Source organism: Physeter macrocephalus, chromosome 13 (assembly GCF_002837175.3).
Source record: "Physeter macrocephalus isolate SW-GA chromosome 13, ASM283717v5, whole genome shotgun sequence".
In the NCBI taxonomy this organism is placed as follows: domain Eukaryota; kingdom Metazoa; phylum Chordata; class Mammalia; order Artiodactyla; family Physeteridae; genus Physeter; species Physeter macrocephalus.
Genome location: NC_041226.1, coordinates 87,523,932 through 87,550,055, shown reverse-complemented (window position 1 = coordinate 87,550,055; position 26,124 = coordinate 87,523,932). Strand labels below are relative to the sequence as shown.

Genomic DNA, 26,124 nt, shown 5'->3' with positions numbered 1-26,124 from the left:
AAAAAAAAAAAAAAAAAAAAAAAAAAGAATCTGCCTGCCAATGCAGGCGACATGGGTTCGAGCCCTGGTCCGGGAAGATCCCACATGCTGCAGAGCAACTTAGCCCGTGCACCACAACTACTGAAGCCCGCGTGCCTAGAGCCCATGCTCTGCAACAAGAGAAACCACTGCAGTGAGAAGCACGCACACCGCAATGAGGAGTAGCCCCCCTCGCCACAACTAGAGAAAGCCCACGTGCAACAATGAAGACCCAATGCAGCCATAAACAAACAAACAAACTAATTAATTAATTAATTTTTTAAAAACCTGAGCTGAAAGAAAAATGTAAAGAACATATAAAACAAGAACATTTAAAAGGATTAAAGAAATAAAAGAAGCAACAGAAATCACAAGAAAATGAAAGACATTATAAAGATGAAGAATATCTGAGAAAGAAGCAAATGGAACTTCCAGAAATAAAAAATGCACTCATTGAAATTTAAAAACGTAATAAATCAGTTAAATAATAGAATAATTGAAGAGAACTCATGAAGTAGCTGAGAAAGTTACACAAAGTGTAATATATAGAGATAAAGAAATGAAATGAAGGAAAAAGAAGTTAAGAAGCATGGGGCATAGAATGAGACGTTTCATACATATCTGAGCCCCAGAACCAACAATTCAAGAGAATGAAAGAAAGGCATATTTGAAGAATTAACACCTGAGAGTTTTCCTACATTTATGAAAGGAACAAATCCCCAATGAACCCTAAGCAGAGTAAATAAGAAACAAAAAGTCTGTACTTCGAAATATCACAGTGATGCCACGGAACACCAAAGGCAATGATAAGGTCTTAAGAGCTAGGGAGGACAGTCAAATATCCACAAAAGGAACACAGTTAAGTAGTCAGCCAACTTCCCAAAGGAACAATCAATGATAAAAGACAATGGAATGAGGTTTTCAAAATGTTTAGAGAAAATCATTGTCAGCTTAGAATTCTATACCTAACTAAACCATCACATTAGAGTGAGGACAAAATAAAAACATTTCAGACAAATAAAGAACTTACTAGATACGTTTGGTAGATTACTCCTTTCTGCTCGTGGACGCCGCCGAGTAAGCATCGTTGACGTTCTTCCCCCCCAGCTCCACTGCCGTCATGTCTAAGTCAGAGTCACCCAAAGAGCCCGAACAGCTGCGGAAGCTCTTCATCGGAGGTTTGAGCTTTGAAACAACCGATGAGAGTCTGAGGAGCCATTTTGAGCAGTGGGGAACGCTCACAGATTGTGTGGTAATGAGGGATCCAAACACCAAACGCTCCAGAGGCTTCGGGTTTGTCACGTATATGCCACTGTGGAGGAGGTGGATGCGGCCACGAATGCAAGGCCACACGAGGTGGATGGAAGAGTTGTGGAACCAAAGAGGGCCCTCTCAAGAGAAGACTCTCAAAGACCTGGTGCCCACTTAACTGTGAAAAAGATTTTTGTTGGTGGCATTAAAGAAGACACTGAAGAACATCATCTAAGAGATTATTTTGAACAGTGTGGGAAAATTGAAGTGATTGAAATCATGACTGACCGAGGCAGTGGCAAAAAGAGAGGCTTTGCTTTCGTAACCTTTGATGACCAAGACTCTGTAGACAAGATTGTCAGATGACCATGACTCTGTAGACAAGATTGTCATTCAGAAATACCACACTGTGAATGGCCACAACTGTGAAGTAAGGAAAGCCCTATCTAAGCAAGAGATGGCTAGTGCCTCATGCAGCCAAAGAGGTCGAAGTGGTTCTGGAAACTCTGGTGGTGGTCGTGGAGGTGGTTTTGGTGGGAATGAAAACTTTGGTCCTGGAGGAAACTTCAGTGGCCAAGGTGCCTTTGGTGGCAGCCGCGGTGGCGGTGGCTATGGTGGCAGTGGAAATGGCTATAATGGATTTGGTAATGATGGAAGCGATTTTGGAGGTGGTGGAAGCTACAATGATTTTGGCAGTCACAACAATCAATCTTCAAATTTTGGACCCATGAAAGGAGGAAACTTTGGAGGCAGACGTTCTGGCCCCTATGGTGGTAGAGGCCAATACTTTGCCAAACCCTGAAACCAAGGTGGCTATGGTGGTTCCTGCAGCCGCAGTAGCTATGGCAGTGGCAGAAGGTTTTGATTACTGCCAGGAAACAAAGCTTAGCAGGAGAGGAGAGCCAGAGAAGTGACAGGGAAGCTACAGGTTACAACAGATTTGTGAACTCAGCTAAGCACAGTGGTGGCAGGGCCTAGCTGCTACAAAGAAGACATGTTTTAGACAGTACTCATGTGTATGGGCCAAAAAACTCGAGGACTGTATTTGTGACTAATTGTATAACAGGTTATTTTAGTTTCTGCTCTGTGGAAAGTGTAAAGCATTCCAACAAAGGGTTTTAATGTAGATTTTTTTTTTTTTTTGCACCCATGCTGTAGATTGCTAAATGTAATAGTCTGATCATGACGCTGAATAAATGTGTCTATGTGTCTTTTTTAAAAAAAAAAAAAAAGAACTTACTACTCACAAACCCTTATGGAAAAAAATAAAAACAACCTATCATTCAGAAAGGAGGGAATTTAACCCAGAAAGGAGGAATACGCAAGAAGTAACAACACTTGGCCTGCCTTAGTACATGTCTCTGGCTGTGTGGATAGATGGTGACGACATGGCTGCCCCCTTTAGATGGTCCCTGGGCCCACCTCTCCTTATTGGGCCCCTCGTATATACTGAGGCTTCATGTCAATTGCTATTTATCACCTTATCCCAACCCATTATCACCAGCCTAGTTCTGTAGGCAAGAGCAGTGGCTGACAATAAAGAGCTCGTTTAAAATAAACCAGGAGTGAAATCATATGGTACACTGGCAAGGACACTGAATTCACAAAGAATTCATAGAAATGTGCTTCAGTCTTAGCTCTCCCACATCCAGCATGGCCATTTTAGGTTAACGGTAATTAAAAAAATTTTTTTTAATTTTATTTTTATGGCTCTGTCAAGTCTTAGTTGTGGCACGCGGGATCTTCTTTCAGGTGTGCAGGCTCTTTGCTGTGCCATGCAGCAGGCTTCTCTCCAGTTGTGAAGTGCAGGCTTTTCTCTAGTTGGGGTGTGCGGGTTTTCTCTTCTCTAGTTGTGGCACACAGGCTCCAGAGCGTGTGGGCTCCACAGTTTGTGGCACGCGGGCTCTCTAGTTGAGGTGCGCGAGCTCAGTAGTTGCGGTGCGCGGGCTTAGTTGCCCCGTGGCATGTGGGACCTTAGTTCCCGGACCAGGGGTGGAACCCGCATCCCCTGCAGTGCAAAGTGGATTCTTTACCACTGGACCACCGGGGAAGTCCCAGGTTAATGGAAATTTAACACTGTATAGCCTTACCTTTTTTATCTATAAAGGGATAAAAGAATTATGGCAAGGACTGAAACCCTCTTCGAAAAAAATAAAACACGTTCCCAATGTAAGTTTTTTGAGAAGTAGGTTCAATACCATTTTATGCGGATCACATTCATTCTCCCATTTCACTCTTAACATCCTTCCCAATCCGTTCTCATGTCACCTCTCTGGGAGATCCTACTCAACTCTCCGTCCTGTCAACGTCAGCAGCGTGCTTCCCGCAAGGCCTGGGATGAAGTTCTCTCCATCTCAGATGCTCCCTCTCTGCTCTATCCATTCAATTTCTACCCATCCATCATACTCAAGCCCTGATTCTTCCTTCAGCGCTATCCCAACAACCTGTAATCCACATGGAGCTTTTTCACCTGCAGAATCTATGAGCAACTTTTAAGCTCCTAGTATTTGCTGGTCATAAGACCAGGTGATTTCACATATGAAGTACCTCATTAATCATTTTTTTAACTACTGCTGCTCTGAATATCTTCACCCCGCAGCTTAGCATGTTATACAGATTATCTGATTCTGCAATTGACTCGAGTTTTCCTTGTCTCTCTATCTCTTTGTTATCTGCTAACCAAGGCCCTCGAGAAAGGTATTCGTTATCATCTTACTGATGCTCTGAACTATTTGTTCAATAAATACTCTAATAGAATGTCTAGGATGTTTAAAATATACTTAATTGGGGACTTCCCTGGCGGTGCAGTGGTTAAGACTCTGGGCTTCCACTGTAGGGGGCACGCGATTCTAGCCCGCGCACCTAGAGCCCGTGCTCCGCAACAAGAGAAGCCACCGCAACGAGAAGCCCGCGCACCGCAACAAAGAGTAGCCCCCGCTCGCTGCAACTAGAGAAAGCCCGCGCGCAGCAACGAAGACCCACCGCAGCCAAAACTAAAATGAATTAATTAAAAAAAAATATTAAGAACCAGCTCCTGGCCAAGATAGACCATTTGCTATCAGTAAAAATTAAAATATTTTATTAAATGCGTTGCTGTACAAAAGCCTTTAGAACAATGAGGGGCACAAAGGAAATGCCAAGTATTGAAGCCACACACACACACACACACACACACACTCACACTCAAATAAGTAAATATCATTTATTTATTTTATTTTATATTCATGTTCATATATTCATATAATATGAATATTTGTATTCATGTTTTATTCAGTTCACTTTTATTTTCAGATCTAGGGTATGGGAATGACCTATCATCTTACTTCATTCTCCCGTTGCGGAGCACAGGCTCCGGACACGCAGGCTCAGCGGCCATGGCTCACGGGCCCAGCCGCTCCGCGGCATGTGGGATCCTCCCGGACCGGGGCACGAACCCGCGTCCCCTGCATCGGCAGGCGGACTCTCAACCACCGCGCCACCAGGGAAGCCCTCTATTGCTATTTTGAACATTCACGTAGAGGCTTGCTGTTAGGAGCACTAAAGCAAAGCTAAGATAGATTCTCGTGTTAGCATTTTCATGTAAGTAACATAATGCATATTGGAAATAGTTCACTGAAGAGGCTTTTAAAAGTATTTGGTCTTTATATACATTCACTTTGGGGAGCACCCCACCCCCCAACATTTCTGATGCTCTGAGATTTTGACTTTCCTGTTACTTTTTTTTTTTTTTTTTTCGGTACGCAGGCCTCTCACTGTTGTGGCCTCTCGCGCTGTGGTTGTGGCCTCTCCCGTTGCGGAGCACAGGCTCCGGACGCACAGGCTCAGCGGCCACGGCTCACGGGCCCAGCCGCTCCGCGGCATGTGGGACCCTCCCGGACCGGGGCACGAACCCGCGTCCCCTGCATCGCCAGGCGGACTCTCAACCACTGCGCCACCAGGGAAGCCCCTCCTGTTACTTTTAAAATGTTTGTTTACCCAAACTCCATTTGTTGTGTAAAAACCACTTATTTCCAAAGCAAAGAAGCGAAAATTAAGGTCAACAACCTAGAGGCTGTAGTAATTGCTAGCAAATGAACTAAAACTCGGAGCTGAATGCAACGTTAAGAATACCTGTGTGTGGGGCTTCCCTGGTGGCGCAGTGGTTGCGAGTCCGCCTGCCGATGCAGGGGACACGGGTTCGTGCCCCGGTCCGGGAGGATCCCACATGCCGCGGAGCGGCTGGGCCCGTGAGCCGTGGCCGCTGAGCCTGTGCGTCCGGAGCCTGTGCTCCGCAACGGGAGAGGCCACAACAGTGAGAGGCCCGCGTACCGCAAAAAAAAAAAAAAAAAAAAAAAAAAAAAAGAATACCTGTATGTGAAACCTAACCATAGTAAATAATGTTATGTTTCAACATTCCTATCACAAATTCATTTTTTAAATATTGAGTGTCATAGCCTTAAAAAAAAACCCCGCATCCTACTAATATTCAAAGTTGTGTCCTGTTTCCAAATATAAATACATTTATTCCACATTTGATAACTGGGGAAAATTTCCATTAAATTCCATTTCCCATATGAAGCATCAAAACAGAAGAAAACATATCCGTATTACTCAGGACAAACATTAAGCATCAAAACAACCGAAACCATTCAGGATGTTCATTTAATACAGGCACACTGAGAAGCAAAATAAACAAAACATAAACTCTACAGATATGACTGCTTACAGGACAGATATAAAAAAGAGGATAACAAAGATGACTTTTCTAGAATCTTTGAACACTGATCCACTTTTAAAGAATAGTTGCAGCAACGATATCCATTATTCTATACATTTTTCTCTGGTTGCAAACGAAAACAATTTTAAACTAAAAGATCAAGCTGCCGTTGAGAAATTTATTTCCTGCCTTCATACAAACCACTTCCTCTTTTGAAAAAAAAAAATTGTTTTCTAAATTGTTACAGTGAACAATTCCTTCAGATAACCAGTCAGACATTTGATATGAAGCAAATTTGGAGAAAGCCCCAAAGATATTAACATGTTTAATAAAGATGTCAACCTCGTGGTTACAACAAGGGCAGAGAAAAAAATTTAATAGTACAATTCCTTATACGTACAATAACTAAAGTAGTCATCTTGCTAGAGAATGTTTCCTCAAATGGTAAAAAAATTTAACACTCTGCTACTCAGCTGGCTTCAGTTAGAACAGAACCAACTTTGTCCTGCCTGTGCTTCACAGAGCAGGCATCCCTGATTCCAACTGAGGACAACCTCCTAAACTAGTAAATTTCATTTGTTTTATCAAGATAATTATCAAACTGATAATCATTCATAGTAAATTCCTTCATTCTTGCTTAACACTGACATAGATTCTTTACTAAAATTGTATTTTTCTCTTTAAAAGATTCTATTATGTAATACATGACACATAAAAAGAGTGCATGCATATTTTATTGTCATTAGAAACGTGCAGTTTTATCACATACTTCTTAGAATTCTACCTTAATTCATAAATGACTCAGAATGTCCTATTCTACTTCATGATAGGGGCATCTATGTAGAATTTAAAAGCTAATAATGTTCAAAGCCAAATATGTTTGGAAGCCATAATATCACACAAAAATGGAATGCAAACTCCCTCAGAAATGGATACACTGTTCTAAGGACTCATGGTCAGCATTTTAATTTAACTTTTAAAACAGTTCCTTAAATCGGGTTATACAGTAAAACTCACGATTAGGCCAAATAGGGCAACTTCTCACATTGTACAGAGAATTCTTCTGGTTAGTCAACACCCAGAACTGCAATGAATTTGAATTAAGAATCCAAGTTAACTGTTTGATGGCAAACAACTGCCCAGAAAATGAAGACGTCAGCAGTCAAAGAATCACACAAGTTAAATGAAACTAGACCTGTAAGAAAAGGAGAAATTGATGCCAGAGTTTAAAAACCATAACTTGAGGACACTAACAATTTCTGCAGCTACTTGTAACCACGAACTGCAGTGTCTGTTAAACAATATCCTATTTTGCATTTAGAAATTATGTAAGAGCCAACAGTCACAAGGCAAGGGCGAATTAGAAAAAGGGAATTATTCATTGCCTGACATGGATGAACTCAGTTTAATGCATGCATTTAGAAAACACTGTTCTCTCTGTTCGGAAATATTAGTTCACATTCCATTCATTTTGATAACCTTTTCCTTTTTCATCCCAGCACAGCACTAGCCAGCTGCAGCATTATCAGAAAGCAGAGATTAGGCACTGCCTCTCATCCACATTTGTCTAGCATGTTATTATTCCAAAGCACAGCGACAGATAAAACCCGACTTTAAAGTGTTTGTCACCAAAATGGCATTCAAGAAGTATGTAGGGAGCACGTGGGAAAATTCACCATACAGTCACTAAGTATTAGGAAGAAAACGAAAGGCAAGTTCCTTAAAGTCAAGGACTGTGTGATTCCACGACGGTATCTATGCCACCACCACACCTCGCCAGCACACAGGCAACAAATAATGGGTGAGGGAATGAATGGATGGAAACACTTCACAACTCAGGAATTCTGTCAACCAGTTAGATGCTTTTTATTTTTTTAAAATTTATTTTATTTTTATTATTATTTTTTTTTGCGGTACGCGGGCCTCTCACCGCTGTGGCCTCTGCCGTTGCAGAGCACAGGCTCCGGACGCGCAGGCTCAACGGCCATGGCTCACGGGCCCAGCCGCGGTGGGATCCTCCCGGACCGGGGCACGAACCCGCGTCCCCTGCATCGGCAGGCGGACTCTCAACCACTCGCCACCAGGGAAGCCCGAGATGCTTTTTAAAAATGACAATAAGGCCATGAAATCATGATTCCGTTAGAATTCCCTTAAATTAAAAAATATATATATACGGTAACTCATTTGGGGGCCCAAGTTTAAATAGAAATAGACAAATTCGGAATTTAGTTGGATGAAAAGCTATACCAAGCAGAAGCAAACTGCAAGAAAAAAATTACTAGAAACATTTTAATAAAATCAATTAATGGCTACTTAGCATTCTGATTCTTCACAAGTAATCTCCAAACTCTATAAAGCTTGAAATACTGACTCCATTAAAAAGTAGTCTCTTGCCCACCTCTTTACACACTATACTCTACCCCCGGCCCCCCAAATCGAGAATACATCAAGAGTTTAAATGGTTCTTTGGCACCATGTCCAATCTGATGGCACTGGTCTTCTGAGAGATGGGGCCACGGAGAGCTGGGCTCTCTCTATTTCTAAGCCTGATCCTTAAAAATGTGTAACTTGGAAATGATAATATTCTGGTTGTCTAGGCTTTTTCCATCACACAACAATATTTTAATAGCAATGATGAAAATTTTAAAATAAAAGATGACCCACATATTGATTAAAGGCATAGAGAAGACTTCATTGGGGGTAAGTAAAGGTAACTGTATTAGTATATACATACATACATATGTATATATGTACACACTCACACGCACACACACACACACACGCGCACACACACATATATACATACACACTCATATACGAAGTGTATAAAGAGCACCTGTATGCCAGAAAGAAGAAAATCTATTTTTAAAATGAACTAAAGGGACTTTCCTGGCGGTCCAGCAGTTAAGACTCCACATTCCCAATGCAAGGGGCCCGGGTTCGATACCTGGTCAGGGAACTAGATTCCGCATGCCACAACTAAAGATCCCCCAATGCCGCAACTAAAAATCACACATACCGCAACTAAGACCTGGCACAGGCAAATAAATAAATAAATAAATATATTTTAATGTTGACCTTGAATGCAGTTAAATCACTGCACTTTATTTTTCTTTTTTTTAAATGTTTTATTATTTTATTTTTATTTATTTATTTTTGGCTGCATTGCTGTACACGGGCTTTCTTCTAGTTGCCACGAGCGGGAGCTGCTATTCGATGTGGTGCGTGGGTTTCTCATTGCGGGGGCTTCTCTTTTTGCGCAGCACGGGATCTAGGCGCGCAGGCTCAGTAGTTGCGGCTCGCGGGCTCTAGAGCGCAGGCTCAGTAGTTGTGGCGCACGGGCTTAGTTGCTCCGCGGCATGTGGGATCTTCCTGGACCAGGGCTCGAACCCATGTCCCCTGCATTGGCAGGCGGATTCTCAACGACTGCACCACCAGGGAAGCCCCTAAATAAATTTTTTCTTTTTTAATAAAATGAGCTAAAGATTTGGGCACTTCAAAAAAGAGGTTACTCAAATGGCAGATAATGGCATACGAAAAGATGCTCAACATCATTCGTCATCAAGGAAATACAAATGCAAATTAAAACCACTACCAGAGTCCACTCCATGCTCATCAAAAAGGCTAAAATAAAAGGACTGAGAATACCAACCGTTCATGAGGGCAAGGAGCAGCTGCCGCTGTGTGTCGGTTGGTACAGCCACTCCGTCAAAGCTCTGACAGTGCACCGCGCCAAATACACACCTGTGACCCAGGGTTCCACCTCACCTCCGGTACACGCCCAAGGCGGAGAGACCATGGCCACCAACTGACATGTTCACAGGAGCTTTTATTCTTTTTTTTTTTTTTTAGGAGCTTTATTCTTAATTTAGTCTCAATATGGAAACAGTCCAAACATCTACCGACCTGAGAAAGGATAAATTGTGGTACACCCACACAATGGGCACCACAGGGCAATACAAATCAGCCCCGCATGACAAAAATATGAGTCCCACAGACGTCATGCTGAGTTAGAGAAGTCAAACAGAAGAATATGTATTATATAATTTGTATGAAGTACAGAAATAGGCTAAACGAATATATGTCAGAGGTCAGAATAACAGTTATTCTTATTATTACAATAACTTTGGGGTGGGGGGAGGGTTCCAGGGAGCCTGCTGGGGTCCTAGAAATGTCCCTTATCTGGGGTGGTGGCACACGATTTCTTATATATGTAAACACTCATTGAGCTGTCCATGTAACATGGGGCCACGTTATGGTATGTAAATTACACCTCAATAAAAACCTATTTTAAAAGGTCTATAACGACACATACCAGTGGCGGGAGTGACCACCTCTGAGGAGGGTCTGGGAGGTGGAGGGCTGGACAGCAGAGAATACTTCCACCTTATCCTCAGTGCTTTAATTTTTTTACAAGAGACTCCTATATTTGAGTAAGACATAATATGGTTTGACTTTTCCATGCTCCCTTTGCAGTCCTTCAACTGCTCAATATTACAAGACAGATAGTAAGGACTATCTTTTCCATCACCTTAAAAAGGAGGAAAAAAGTCTGGTTTCACCTTCAACTTGAGCGTATGGGTCATGAGCCATGAGATGACCTATTCCAACCTCTACTGGCTCTTTGACATAGCCAGCTTCACTAATTTCAAATCACTACACCTCATTCCAAGTCTTCAAATCCAAAGCTTTCTGACAGTGGCATAAAAACCATTCCTTTGAACTTATTTTCTTTCCCCATCGTTCTTCTAAGGCACACGGCATCCTCACAACATCCAAATATGTTCACTGGCCCAGAGGTAGAACTGTCAGTTTTTTTTCTTATGTCTACTTTCAACGTGTAAATTTACATTTAGATAAACTGGGTGCCTCAAGGCTAACAAATACCCTCTTGTAAGCAAATGACTAAACATCTGGCCACACACTGATACTGAACACAGAGCAAAAACGTGGACTTGAGCAGATTTAGGCAATTTGAACACAGAGCCAATCCCTCTGCAGAACATTTCACTTCCCAAAAGGAGAAGAAGAAAATCAGGCTCCTACCCAGATCCTACGCAGCTTAGAAGATGCATGCACATATAGTTCCCATGAGCTGTGTCATCAAACACAAGCGTAGTTTAGGAAAGTCCATCCTACTCATGGTGGGAGCAGCTACAATGTCTTTGTAAACACAGGCATGGCATTCCAAGTGTCGTGGGGCTGACTGCTAGAAAAAGGAGGGGGAGTGATCTTGAATACAATTGGATAATTTAATCATGGGCAGAAACTGGAGGAAAAGACATTTCTATTAGATCTGAAGGCTATTAGAAGTCAAAATGGGAAATTACATTACGTATCCATAAGAACTGAAACACTGCATCCTTTCAGCTTCATACTGACAAGAGGCTTCACTGCTGATAATGCAAAAACTGATATAACAATCAAATCACAGTTTGTTTGGGGGAAATTACAGTGCTTCAAGTGATACTCATAAGCAAAATAACTTAAGAATTAGAACATTTAGACATTGCTCTATGAGCTTCAACATTTGTGATGCTAAAATCCAGTAATTTATCACATCCTTAGGGAGGAGGTAAATAGTACTTCCATAAAAATAATAAAATGACTCTCTACGTATAAGAAATAACAATACATCCTTGGAAATATTAAAATAGTTGAGGAGAGCAATTCAATTTGGTAGTACCTTCCAAAAGTCCTAAAGCTGCAACTGGCCCCAGCAATTGCACGTTTGTTAAGTTAACTACCTTGGATCTGACCCGAGGGAGGAAAATTAAAAAGTCATCCTGGAAATGTTTCAATCACAAAGGACTAGAATTCACACAGCATGTGTGGATCCCCAACCCCAAGTTGGAAATTCAGACTGATGCAGTCCCGGCCTGGTAGCGACCCCAGGTAATGCCAGCTCCCTGGAGAACCCACTTTAAATGTAGGCCAGAGGTGAAATTCCAAAAAACGCACATTTATAATCACACACACTCTGTTTTGAATCTCACATGTTTTTCTGCTGTGACATACTTTCTTATGTGACTGAAATATAAGGCAATGATGTTGGTATAACACAGAAGGCTTGCCAGTCTATATGCAATTTTTCACAGTAAATTAATGTTTGGAAGCAATCACAGGTAAGCCCTAGCAACGTCATGCAGATTTTAAGAAAAAGGCTAAGTACGCCTGAAACTAATATAATATTGCACGTCAATTATACTTCAATTTAAAAAAAAAAGAAAGAAAAAGGCTAAAAATCTACAGAATTGCAACTAGTGGCTGCTTCAGTGGCTTCAAGAACTGCTACAATACTCATTCTGTTGAACTAACTGGTAAAGCTACGAATGCAAAATCTGGAAAGATATTTCCACCTGTGGCAGAACAACAGATAAGTGCAGGAAGTATTTATCCAGGATCAGATTTTTCATTTTGCTGAAAGTGAATGCTTCCAAGGACCTACATGTCTTAAGGCCCTAATACTCAGAAAGACCTACATCTTAAAGGACAAGGGCTGGGATACTCAATTCAAATGCTAGCTGTTTTACTAGGATTTCTGTTTTGTTGGTTCTCTGGTTACAAAGTTCTGTTAGTATTCAGTGATCTATTTCTAAGCCTATTTTCCCCTAAGTCCTGTTCATTATTTTTAGCAGCTTTTTTTTTTTTTCAGAACATAAAGTTTTTCAGCATCACATTTATGGCATTATAGAAGAAAGGACAAAAATATAGGAGGAAACAAGTCAGCAGACACAACAAACTAAAGAAAGAGGCCCACATAAATTGTAGATACTGAAATTAATCAAATAGAGAATATAAAGTCAGTGTGTTTAGTATGCTTAAAGAAGTAAAATATGGTACAAGGGTGTGACAAAGCAACAAGAAAATAACAAATGACTATATAGATTTTAAAGAGAACTATAAAGAACTTCTAGAGATGAAAATGTAACAACTGAAATTAGAAACTCAATGGACATGTTAAACCACAGATTAGACACAGCTTAAGAGAATTACTGAAATGAAAGTTATATCTACAGGAATTACATGGAACACAACAGAGAAAGAGAGAGACAAAGAGATGAAAAATACAAATATAGCTTAATAGGCATGGAGGATAGAGTAGATATTTTAACTAATGACTTATAATCAGAGTTCCAATGGAAACAATAGAATGAGGAATAGGCAAGCATCAGAAGATTCCAATTTGGAGGCAATAAGCCCAATGAATCAAAAGGAAGATAAAGAAAGTCACCCCTATTTTAAAAACAAAAAGACAAGAAAATAGATCTTAATAGTTACTAAAAAGAAGAGACAGATTATCTTCAAAGGATTAACAATTATACTGGCTTCTCACACACTGTGACTTCTCAACTACAAATGGGAGTCAAAAGATGGCAGCATAAGACCCTCCAGGTGCAATACAATCACCCTAGGGCTGTACACATGGAGAAATCATGTTTCAAGAATGAAAGTGAAAAAAAGACAGTTCCAATCAAACAAAAACTGAGATTTTACTGTAATAAATCTCTGCTAAGGGAACTTCTAAAGGTGTCCTTTGGGAAGAAGGAATAAGACCCCAGGTACAAAAAGAAATGGTGAACAAAGAAAATAGAAAGTATACTTACAGAACTATAAAAAAAAATATTAATGCAGTTGAACCAAAAATATTCACAAATACATTGCAATGTTAAGAGGGAGCTAGTTTTAGTTAAAGTTGTTTGGGTGGACGTTAGTAAAGTCCTTAATTTACTTTATAGTTAGGCTGAACATATATGTTAAAATGTCTAGGACTTCTCTGGTGGCGCAGTGGTTAAGAATCTGCCTGCCAATGCAGGAGACACGGGTTTGAGCCCTGCTCCAGGAAGATCCCACATGCCGCGGAGCAACTAAGCCCGTGCGCCACAACTACTGAGCCTGAGCTCTAGAGCCCATGAGACACAACTACTGAGACCACGTGCCACAGCTACTGAAGCCTGCGTGCCTAGAGCCCGTGCTCTGCAACAAGAGAAGCCACCACAATGAGAAGCCCGTGCACTGCAATGAAGAGTAGCCCCCACTTGCCACAACTAGAGAAAGCCCATGCACAGCAACAAAGACCCAATGCAGCCAAAAAAAAAAAAAGTCTAGGTTTACCAAATAAAACACAGAAATAGAATACATAATCTCCAAAGCAGTAGAGGAGAAAATGGAATGAGGAAAACAAAACACAATTTTCAAAAATCCAAGAAGGCAAGAAACAGAGAGTATCAGGGAAAGGGGGAAGGAAACATAGAAAAAGTGAAACAAACAGAAATAAAATGAGATGGTATACATCCATCCAAACTCTCCAGGTGAAAGGTAAAGACCATCAGACTGTATTAAAAAGAAATCCAGCTATATGCCATTTACAAAAGACACATCTAAATATGGGAACAAAGAAACATGTAGACTAAAACTATGGGAAAGACTTGCCAGGCAAATGCTGACCCAAAGAAAAGGCTGGTTTATGTTAGGTAAAATAGACTTCAAGGCATAAAGCATGACTGTGGAAAGAAGATCACCACATATCAGTGAAAAATTAAATCACATTGAAGACATTACAATTCTAAACTTTATTTTTTAATAAAACAGCTTTACAATGGAAGAGCAAAATGGACAGAAAATGACAAATCTTCCATCGTTATCATTGCAATAGTTAATGTAATCATCACTGGCCACTGCCATAAATGGCTTTGAGTATCTTGTACATATTATCTCAACCAACACTCGCATCAATCTTTTCCTTCTGTGTTCCCATTTTACAGACAAGGAAAGTGAGGCACAAAGAAGTGACATATCTCTATCAAAATACATTACAACAAGCAGACAAATAATCCTTAATGATGGGAAGATGTGGGTAATCAACAAGTTTGCTCTAATGAAAAAATGTAGAACTCTGCAACCAAGAAATGGAAAATACACATTCTTTTCAATTACTTAGAGCACATTTATAAAAACTGACCCTGTACTAGGCTATAAGACAAGTCTCAACAAACGTGAAAGTCTCAAACTCAGACTTTCTATAACCACAATGAAATTAAATTAGAAATCATTAACAAAAAGACAAATTTAAATACATCATACAATTGGAAATTTTAAAATATGCTTCCAAATAAATTACTGGAGAGACTAAATAGTAAAAGAAATGAAAAATATCTGGAAATGAACAATAATAATACTACTACATACCAAAATTCGTGGGTTGCAAATAAAACAGTAGTTAAATGGGAACTTTGTTCCTTAAATGCTTATATTAGAAAAGAAGAAAAGTTGAAATGAGGAAAGCATCTGAAGAAAGAAATTTTTAAAAGGGCAATAAAATAAATCCAAAGATATTGACAGAAGAGGAAGAGCAGGAAGAAGAAGAAAAAGAAAATAAATAAAATAGAAAGTAAAAAGAAACTCCATAAAGATAACTTTTGGTTCTTGTAAAATACTAATAAAAAATGATTTTAAAAAACAGACCCTCATGGGCTTCCCTGGTGGCGCAGTGGTTGGGAGTCCGCCTGCCGATGCAGGGGGCATGGGTTCGTGCCCCGGTCCGGGAGGATCCTGCATGCCGCGGAGCGGCTGGGCCCGTGAGCCATGGCCGCTGGGCCTGCGCGTCTGGAGCCTGTGCTCCGCAAAGGGAGAGGCCACAACAGTGAGAGGCCCGCGTACCGCAAAAAAAAAAAAAAAAAAAACAGACCCTCAGGGCTTCCCTGGCGGTCCAATGGTTAAGACTCTGCGCTTCCACTGAAGGGAGCACAATTCGATACCTGGTCGGGGAACTAAGATCCCAAATGTTGCACGGCATGGCCAAAAACAAACAAACAAACAAATAAATAAAAGATGAAGACCATTAATGCCCTTTAAAAAAAAAAAAACAGACCCTCGGACTTCCCTGGTGGCACAGTGGTTGGGAGTCTCCCTGCTGGTGCAGGGGACACGGGTTCGAGCCCTGGTCAGGGAAGATCCCACATGCTGTGGAGCGACTAGGCCCGTGCGCCACAGCTACTGAGCCTGTGCTCTGGAGCCCGTGAGCCACAGCTGCTGAGCCCATGTGCCGCAACTACTGAAGCCCGTGCGCCTAGAGCCCGTGCTCTGCAACAAAGAGAAGCCACTGCAATGAGAAGCCAACGCACCCAAAGAGGTGTATCTCTCACTCACTGCAGCTAGAGAAGGACTGTGTGCAGCAGCCAATACCCAACACGGCCAAAAATAAATAAATAAATAAATATTTTAAAATATATACATTATTAAAACAAAACAAAACAAAACAGCGTTCCCAGGACTTTGCTGGTGGTTCAGTGGTTAAGAATCGCCTTCCAATTCAGGGGACGTGGGTTCGATCTCTGGTCGGGGAACTAAGATCCCACATGCCGTGGGGCAACTAATCCTGCACGCTGCAACTACTGAGCCTGTGCACTCTGGAGCGCACGTGCCACAACTAGAGAGAAGCCCGCGCCGCATCAAAAGATCCCGCATGCCACAACGATGATCCCGGGTGCCACATTTAAGACCAAGTGCAGCCAAATAAATAAATAAATAAATAAGAATTGATTTAAAAAAAAAAAAAAAAAGGCCCTCTCCCAAAAGTATAAATAAATAATATAAGGAATAAATAAGGGGGACACACAATATATGCAGCAAAAAATTAAGGTGAGAGAATATTATGGGCAACTTTTGGCCACTAAATTTGAAAACTTGGGATGAGATGGATATATTTCTAAAAAAATACAACATACCAGGATCAACCAAAGAAAAAGACAATAAAGGAATTGGATCAGTAGTTAGAAGCTCTCCCACAATAAAGTATTACAAAATATTTAAGGAACAGTTAATTTCATCTCACATATATTATCCAGAGAATAAAGAGCAACACTTCAAAACTAAAAAGAAGTAAAGCAAACTAGAACAGCCAAGTAAGAAAAAATACAGATCAATTTCAATGACTATAGATGCAAAATCTTAAAATGTTAACAAATTAAATTCAGCTCTGTATAAAAAAAATACATCATAACCTAGTTATATTCGTCCCAGGAACACTAATTTGGTTCAATACAAGAAAATTTAATAATGTAATCTACCCGTTAATGGATTAAAGGAAGCAGAAAAGGTATCTGATGATGTTTAATATTAAGTCAAGCTTTAAAAAAAAAAACTTCTTGGCAAAATAGAAAAAGAAGGGAAATCCCTTAGCCCGATAAAGGGTATATTATAATCATGCTTAATGGGGAAACATTTGAAGCACTCTCTTTATAATCTAGAACGAGATAAGGAAGTCCACAATAACTGCTACTGCCAGCTTAATAGAGGTCATAACCAGCAGAGCAAGATAAGAGAAATAAATAAAAGACATAAAGATTGAAACAGAAGAAATAAGACTGTCATTATTTGCTGGTGTTATGACTGTCTCTAAGGAAAACCCCAAAATAGAAATAAAAAGAGAGTTTAGCAAGCATCTGGCTCTAAAATTAATATATAAAAGTTATGTGTTCTATAGTCCACATGACTTAAGTAAAAAACATAATATCAAATGAAAAACAGTCAAGTCACAAGAAAAGAAATGGAAGTATGATTTTGCTTCTATAAAGGTGAAAAGGGCGCAAAATTATGAAATAAACTCTTTGGAGATACAGACACCTACGGTAAAGCTATGAAGAAGCAAGGAGATGATTAATACCAAATTAAGGATAAAGTTTACCTCTAGGGTGAAGAGAAGGATGAAGTTAGGAAGGGAGACTTGAAAGGCAACAATAAGATTTTTTTTGCGGAGCACAGGCTCCTCTTCCCAGACCGGGGCGCGAACCCGGTTCCCCTGCATCGGCAGGCGGACGCGCAACCACTGCGCAACCACTGCGCCACCAGGGAAGCCCAACAATAAGATTTTTATTTCTTAAGATAGGTTGTGGATTAGCAGTTGTTCCCTTTGTTACTATTCTTTACACTGTACATGTGTAGTATACATAATCTTTTTTAAAGAAAAGGCTCTGAGGGAATTCCCTGGCGGTCTAGTGTTTAGGACTCTGTGCTTCCACTTCAGGGGGCACAGGTTCGATCCCTGGTCAGGGAACTAAGATCTCGCAAGCCACGCGGCACGGCCAAAAAAAAAAAAAGTACAATAGCTTTGTTTAGAGACCAGGAAGGAACGGTGGAGGCTCTGAAAGGTATTTTATTAACCATAGTTGGATGTTTTAATTTTTTTCTCCCACTTCATTTGGTTGTATTTTCAGGTATTTCTACAATGAACAAGGATAGATAGCTTTTTTTCTAAGAAAAGGTCATAATAGTAATGCCTTTTAAAAAGTCTTTCAATAAATAAAAAGCACTACAATTTTACATTTAGGGTAATAAAATATTTGCTACAGAATGCATACCTTTGTGCCAGGCATGTTTCTGGGACACATATACTGATTTTACCTCGTTTAACCCCAAATGTGTTTTTGATAAACTTTGGGTCAATCTATTTTAATGGAATAACATATTAAATACTTCGGGGAATTAATATTTTAGGAGAACTTATAACAAATTTATGGTAATTTATGGTAACTTTACCAGCAAATTAATATATCTTTTGGTGAAGTAAATATCTCCACTCAAGATCAAATATAGACATTAAGAATGTGTTTTCTAATGTATTAGATAATTTTAGAGGAAAGCATGCTAATATATACCTAGGCTTTAAGCAAGGAATTTGGCAGAATTGGGCAATAAATAACTCATTCACACTATTTTCTGAGCAAATTCAACTCCAAATAATCTGGCAAAAGTGAAAGAAATCTACGAAAATGCAGAGTTTTCCCCGCGTAAAGCATGAGTCTGTGAATGCCAAAACAGCCCTGGGCAGCCACGAATGAATACTGTTATTTAACAGCCTAGTTTTGTTTACACTAATATTGATGACTTTTCTAAAAAGAAACTTTAACTTCCAAGGAAAAAACACAGAGGGAACCACAGGAAGACACAGTACAAGCTTTATAATAATATTCCTAATTGTCAATACAAGTCCATTTCGGGAAAAGCTTCTGGGAGGACTTTCCAACGCAAGCCTTCAAGTACAACCTGTTATCAACCTGAATGAATCCATTAGAACACAGGCCACTCGTGTGAATCTCTCTACTTTTTTAAACAGAAGCACTGTAAGCGGCCGAGCTCTTCCAGATGGCACTGGACAGTCTGCTCCAGCTTTTAAGAGGTTGACTTTTTCTTTGAAAAGCCATTAAGAGAGAACCACAGTCTGCGGAAACCACCCCGTAAGGTATGTTCATGGTCTAAGTCTCCGTGTTATCATCCTGATGACTAAATAAATCAAGAAACTGCTCAAATCGTAACACCGAAGATTCCCCAAATTTTAGATTCTCCCCCTGCCACCCCACCGCCAACATCCCTCCGTTGACACAAAACGAAAATGATCCCAAGTAAAGTGGCCTTTTGTGGTTGCAGCAGAAAGAAGAACTTGGGGACCAGCAGTCGGGGAGGATACGTGATGAACATTAAAAAGGGAAATGAAAGAAAAACCCTCACTTTCACCTTACCTTTTCAACATCTGCTTTTGTAACATTTATGTCAGCATCCATTTTCTCAAAGTACTGCTGGGCTCGGTCAGCCTCTTTGCAATCCCGCTCAAAACGTCTTTTACTCTAAAAGCAGAGGAAGATGGTGGCGGGAAAGTAATTTTTAATGAAACCATGAGATTCTTATGAGAAGATGTAATTTTATCGACATCCGCCCCCCCGCCCCCACCGAAAGCTTTCTTCTCCAAACCGATTTGTTCTGTGCCATCATTTCAGGAAGTTATTTTAAAATCCACATTTATTTCCATCCGAACTGTCTAATCTTTGTTCTTTCCATGTGATTTTTAGAGAAAGACTCTGCTTGAACTCTTCTGGGCTTAACATTTTACTTTCAGTAATGATTTCTAGAAACCAGTTAAATTCAAATTATAAAAATCTCTAAAGACAATAAAGAGTGGCTCTGTTTGTTTTGTACTTACTGGTTGATTCAAGCTTAAGTTAAATTCAAACGAGAAAATCTATAAAGACATTTCTTGAGCGGTTGGGTTTTCACTTACTGATTCTAGTTGCTTCCAGCAAGTCTCTATGTGCTGCTGTGCCTTCCGTCCGTCATGAAAGTGCTGGAGGGGGGAACACACCCATAATTAGTACCCCCTCTTTCTCATATTAACACTTGAGAAAAGAAAAATTCATCCAATTCAATGATATTTAAATATTGAATATCTAGTATGTGCATGCCAGAGAAATTTAAGAGTTAAAAAATAAATGGGAAATGAAAACAGTAATAGTCAAGAGTTCACTTTCAAACTTCAGCTATAATAATACTGAATGCTAAGACTTACATACACCACTTGTAAAAATTACAGGAATGCTTTATTAAGACGGCAATCCCTTTGATCTTTATTTTTAATTGCTTTGAGATGTAATTCATATACCAAAAGATTCACACATTGACATTGTTCAATTCGATGGATTTTAGTATAGTCACAAAATAGGCAACCCTCACCAGTCAATTTTAGAACATTTTTATCACCCCAAAAAGAAACGCCGTACCTCTTAGCTGTCACCTGCCATCCTCCCCAGCCCTAGGCAACCACCACACCACTTCCTGTCTGTATAGATTTGCTTATTCTGGAAGTTTCATATGAATGGGATCATACAATATGATGTCTTTTGTGACTGACATCATGCCTTCATTATTTCATAATGTTCACTTAGCCTAATGTTTTCAAGGTTTATCCACGTGATCACATGTATCAGTACTTTATTCCTTTTTATTGTAGCGTGCTATTTCTTTGGGTGACTATACCACATTTTGTTGGTCCATTCACCAGCTAATGGGCATTTGGTTGTTCCCAGTTTGGGGCTATTATGAATAATGCAGCTGCAAACATTTGTATAAGTTTTGTGTGGATAGATGTTTCCATTACTTAGATTTTCTTAAAACTTAAAATTCATCTCCCTGCCATCTGCAAAGGCCCTGAGGCAGGTATGTGCTTGGTGTTGACCACCAAGGGCACCAGAGGGCCAGACCAAAGGGAGCCTCAAGAATACGAGGAGATGGGGTCAGAGAAGAAAGGGGCAGCCCCTGCAGGGTCTCATAGGCTTTTTGTATGAATGAGCAGGGGATCTGTAGATGCCATAAAGGAAGGTTCCAGGTGGGAGTCTCTCTCCAACCCTGGAAATGATGGAGACTCGGACCATGGGGTAGCAGTGCAGGTGGTGACAGAGGCTCAGATTCTGGGTGTCCTTTGATCAGGAAAACCACTAGGATTTGCTGGCGAATCAGATCAGATGTGGGCTGTGAGATACGGAGGGGTCCGAGTGATTCCAAGGTTGTTCAGACTTGCATGGACCATGTGAACAGAAGCCCTTGCCCTCTGGTTCTGTTAGATTTGCCACGGAGAGGGTTCTGGCATATCAGAGGGCATGAGTTTCCATCTGCAGCTTTCCCTCGCTGGGATGCCAGGGGCTGGCCAGGTCCTTTGACCAAAGGCCACAGCTCCTCCGGTCAGGCAGCACCCCTGCAGCTGATCTCTTAAGCTCCTACAAGGCTGCCTTGCCCTTTGAGACCCAAGGCCACAGCAGCTCCCCACCATGATTAGCCTGGGGGTACCGCTCCATCCCTTACTGCTTTTCCTGAGCCCTTTCCACAAGTGGTAAATGCTCCTTTTAATAAACGGCCTTCCCTCAATGAGTAGGCTTGAATGTGCTGTCTGTTTTCTGGCCGCCGAGGTAAGCACGGCTGGGAAGGGTGTGCTGTAGAGAAGGCACGGTGAAAGGGGGACAGGCATGGAGAGGTCCCCTCGGTACAGCCTCAGAGCCTTCTCTCTCAATCATCAGCGCCTATGGCTTAGCTGAGTCACAAAAGGTAGCTGACTCTTGGGAGGCCAGGGAGGAGGAGACAAAATCAGATTTTTTTTTTTTTTTTTTAAGAACAGTGCTCCTTTATAAGGGAATGTTTTCTTGTCTCTCTTCTGAGGTCATGTTTCACCATTTTAAGCGCCTCTTGACAGCAAGGTTTATCCATCTAGCAATTTTTTGGTCTAGAGGAGCCCCGTGGGGCTTCATTTTTCAAGTCTCATAATAGACACAGGGCTAGGACCGAAAAGAGACGGAGTCGAAGGTAGGACTAAACAAGCAAGAAAGGATTGGGCTTCAGGAGGAGTAAGGTAAGCTGAGAGCAGAGTTAGGGAGCTTTGGAGGAAGTACAGGTTTTCTGAAAGCCACATATATCGTTTTAAAGAAGGATGGAAGGAAGGAGGGAGGGAGGGCCTGGGGAGGTAGGGGAGCAGGAGGCTCAGGAGGGAGACCAGGGCTCAGCTGTGCCCCTCGGCCCTGAGAGTCCCCCGTCATTGTCCCAAACAGTCCAGAGGACCAGCCCCATTTCCTAAGCAGGTCCCCTGTGTTCTGCAGTTAGCAGAAAAGATACCTCCATTCCCCCAAATCTTACTTCGAGATTCAAAGACAGACACAAAAGGAAAAAGAAAAGCTCGGCACCCAGTGCAGAGCTGGGCTCTAAGCTTCCGCTCCAACTCCGAAATGAATGTTTTCACAAAACGAAAGCTCCCTCACAGCCAGGGCCGTCCTGATGGAGAGGAAACGCACACAAAGAACATGGAGAAGTGACGGACACGGCACAGGAAAGGTGGACTGGGCTTTACTAGCAAAGGAATCTTCTCTGAAGACAATAGTGTTCCAAAAAGGGTCATGTTTTTGGAAGCACGAGGGATGATTTTTATTGAAAATCTACTACGTAGTAAACTCTCTTGTCACTTCTTCATTCCAAGGTTCAAAAATAAATATGAATTTATTTTTCAAGCACGGTGTGGACCTTGCTTGACGTTACTGGTGAGCTTTTTGCCAGGAAGGACTCCTGTCACAACACACCCCATGACACCACAATTCGGTGGGACCGAAACAGTCATCTGAGAACTACACCTGTGACTGCATTTCATGTAGCTTAAAAAAAATCTAGGTGTCACTGATTTTCCTTCCAGTCCTTCTTGCCTAGTATGTGTCCCTCCAAAATGGATTTGCCGACAACACACAAAAACAACCTTGTGCTGCCTGATCCCTTAGGAAACTAATGGATGGAACAAAAGCCCTCCTGACAGTTCTCAGCATCCCATGACCTAAATAGCAGCGGTCCTTTGTAACCAGCTCCATCTTCCCTCCTTTAATCGGAAAAGCTATCTTAACAGTTACAAAGTTAAACAAACCAACCAGCTTGCCAGATGTGTTTGTTGTTTATTAACAAACAATGGTCAAACATTTCTTCTCTGGGCAGATAGCAAGTGTGGATCTAAAAAGTGTGTCTCCAAGCTCTAAATAAAGAGGAATTGTTCTCTAGAAAAAGATAATAAGCACTTCTTTTGGAGCCACGGAGTGAAGTCATCACAGCTCTTTTCTCCTATCAGAGGAGAGACAGGAAATGCCATCTCTAGAGACCCAGAAAAATGCTCTTTGCTTTCTCCTGTAATAAGATGCTTTAGTTTCTCTTCAAACATAATAATAGACCTTTTAAAAATGCCTGATGGTATCTGGGGTGACAGCTAAACTGACTTTCATTTCAACTTTTTGGTTGAACTTTAAAAATATACAGGTAAAATCTATACAAATAAAATCAGCCTTGAAAAATTTTTTAGAAATTTCCTGGGGACCAGGGGTAGCGGAGATAAAAAATCACAGGGAACCTAAAATAGGCAAGCGTTAACTTAAAGCAAAATGACAATGACAAAGCTTCCAAGGAGATTTTACTGCACTTCAAGAAATCATACTTAGGCTGAAGAGACAAATGGTGAGAATGTTTATTATTCACATTTTATAATTAGGTACAAACAGCTGCTCATTTTACTGCATATATATAATATGTCATTAATTTTTAAAACGACATTTAAAAAAGCAAAGTATGGCATTGATGTGAGAACAGCCACTTCAAAAAAAAAAAGTGGAAAAAAAATTAAAAAGAATAAACACTCAACTAAGGACAGTCAGCCATCTGGAATTTTAAATAAAACTCAGATTCCACAGATGAAAACAAAGGAACACAAAAACTTGAGAAGGCCAAGAGAAAAGGAGCTTCCAGAAAATATGTCTGTGACAAATATTAGAATTTCCTCAAAACCTACAGTGTGGTGGGTTTGAGTGCTAGCAGCTTCTAAGCCTGACTCAGGATTAATTAACGTAGCGATAAATCTGTGTGTGTAGATCTTTATGTGGACCGTGTAGGAAAACTGTGAAGCACCTTCAGACCTGCTCAAGGGAGCAGTCTGTCACCTCACTGAAGTCCCAAACCATAAACCCAGAAACGTTCCTGACAGGAGCTGCATTCTGGTTTTCTTCAGTAAGGCCCGTTTCCCCCAAATTCATTTATAATAAGAATATCTTCTCAATGAACTTGTTTAAAGTTCCTGAAAATGCCTCTTATTCTCATACTGGCTTTTACTCCCCAGACCTCTCCCCACATCCACACTTTTCTTTTTCTTGGCTTTGCCGGGCAGCTTGTGGGAGCTTAGTTCTGCGACCAGGGACCGAACCCCAGGCCTCTGCAATGCGAGCACCGAGTCCTAACCACGGGACCGCCAGGGAAGTCCCCACATCCACACTTTTTACCCAGACTCCAGTAGTCTTTTTTAAACTGTGCTTCAAAACAATCCCTTCTTTCACATCCCTTAAAATTCTAATTCCTCTGAAGAATCCCGATCAACTCAGGCTGAAAGGATCTTCAAATGATCAGTATTAAGCAGCAAATGACTCAGATTCCTCACTTGATCTCTTCCAAGGGTATGAAACTGTTCTTCCAAACCAATACAAGGAAAATCGCCCTTAATAAGGATTTTAGATAGAGTGCGAGGTTGATGGGTGAAACTTTCGGGACAGTAATCCTTCCTTGGGCTGAAAGATCTTAAAATCTAACTCAAATCGTTCACTCGACAGGTGTTAATTCCACACCCACATGGGCAGGGTGTTGCTTTACTTGTGAATAAAACAAAGCCCCTTTCCTAGTGAAATAGTGGACACAGCAGTAACAGAAAGAGGGTAAGGAACTAAAGAGGAATGGGTGTGGGTGCAGGCAGCATTTAGATAGGGCAGTCTGGGAGGATGCTTGAGCAGAGACTTGAATAAAGTGTAGGAGTGAAATTGCAAAGCTCTCGGAAACACCCTTCCAAGCAGCAGGAACAGCTAATGCAGATGCTTTGAAGTGGGAAAGGGCTTGGTGTATCCAAGGAACAGCTAGAAGCCAGTGCAATTAGACTGAGAGGAAGGATAAGGCAGAAGAAGAAGGCAAGGGCTAGACCGTGGACAGCCTCCCAAGCCACATGAGCACAATGGAAAGCTACTGGAAATTTTTTTTTTTTTTTTTGCGGTACGCGGGCCTCTCACCGTTGCGGCCTCTCCCGCTGCGGAGCACAGGCTCCGGACGCGCAGGCCCAGCGGCCACGGCCCACGGGCCCAGCCACTCCATGGCACGCGGGATCCCCCTGGACCGGGGCACGAACCCACGCCCCCTGCATCGGCAGGCGGACTCCCAACCACTGCGCCACCAGGGAAGCCCTACTGGAAATTTTAAGAAGGGAAGGGACATGGTCTGATTTGCACTCTCACAAGGTTGCGCTGGCTGCTGTATGGAGAACGGACTGAATGGGGGCAGGAGGTGCAGGGGGACCACCTGCCTAAGGATGAGCTGGTGGTGGAGACGGAGACGGGGAGCTGGATCACGGACCATGGGGCAAGCCTGGAAGCAGAGATGAATTAAAAATAAAAGGCTCAGGACAGTCCTCCAGATGAGAGATGATGAGAGACTGGATGTGGTGAGAAGTGTTTGGATTCAGAGCAATTACTGAAGGGCGAGCCGACAGGACCTGACATTAGACAGAAGATGGGGCATAAGGGAAAAGTAAGTCCTGGGTACCCCACGTTTTTGGCCAGAACAACTGGGTTAAAAAGGACTGCCATTCACAGACGGCAGGAATTGCAGACTGGAATGGGGCATGATAAAGGATAGACTTCGGGGAACCCAAAGTTTGTTTTGGACAGGTTGACAGGGCCGCCACATTGCACAGCTCTGGGGCTTCCTTCACACCATTGCTGGGCTCCAGGGCCTCTGCTGACAGCGGTGTGGACGCGGGTGATGGGTGATGCTATATCGGACATCTAAGG

General features: G+C 41.4%; 1 protein-coding gene and 1 pseudogene across 12 annotated transcripts in view; one reads left to right on the top strand and one right to left on the bottom strand.

Moving 5' to 3' along the window:
• FNBP1 (formin binding protein 1) overlaps positions 1 to 26,124 on the bottom strand; it is a 152,205-nt gene that overhangs the window by 43,425 nt on the left and 82,656 nt on the right. For all 12 annotated transcript variants that reach the window (XM_028497589.2, XM_028497587.2, XM_007103744.4 and 9 more), the window contains exons 5-6: positions 20,019 to 20,081; positions 19,483 to 19,587 (exon numbers count right to left, since the gene is read on the bottom strand). In XM_028497589.2, coding sequence (XP_028353390.1) covers positions 19,483 to 19,587; positions 20,019 to 20,081 — 168 coding nt within the window. The remainder of the gene's footprint in view (positions 1 to 19,482; positions 19,588 to 20,018; positions 20,082 to 26,124) is intronic.
• Positions 554 to 2,458, top strand: LOC102973435 (heterogeneous nuclear ribonucleoprotein A1-like; annotated as a pseudogene).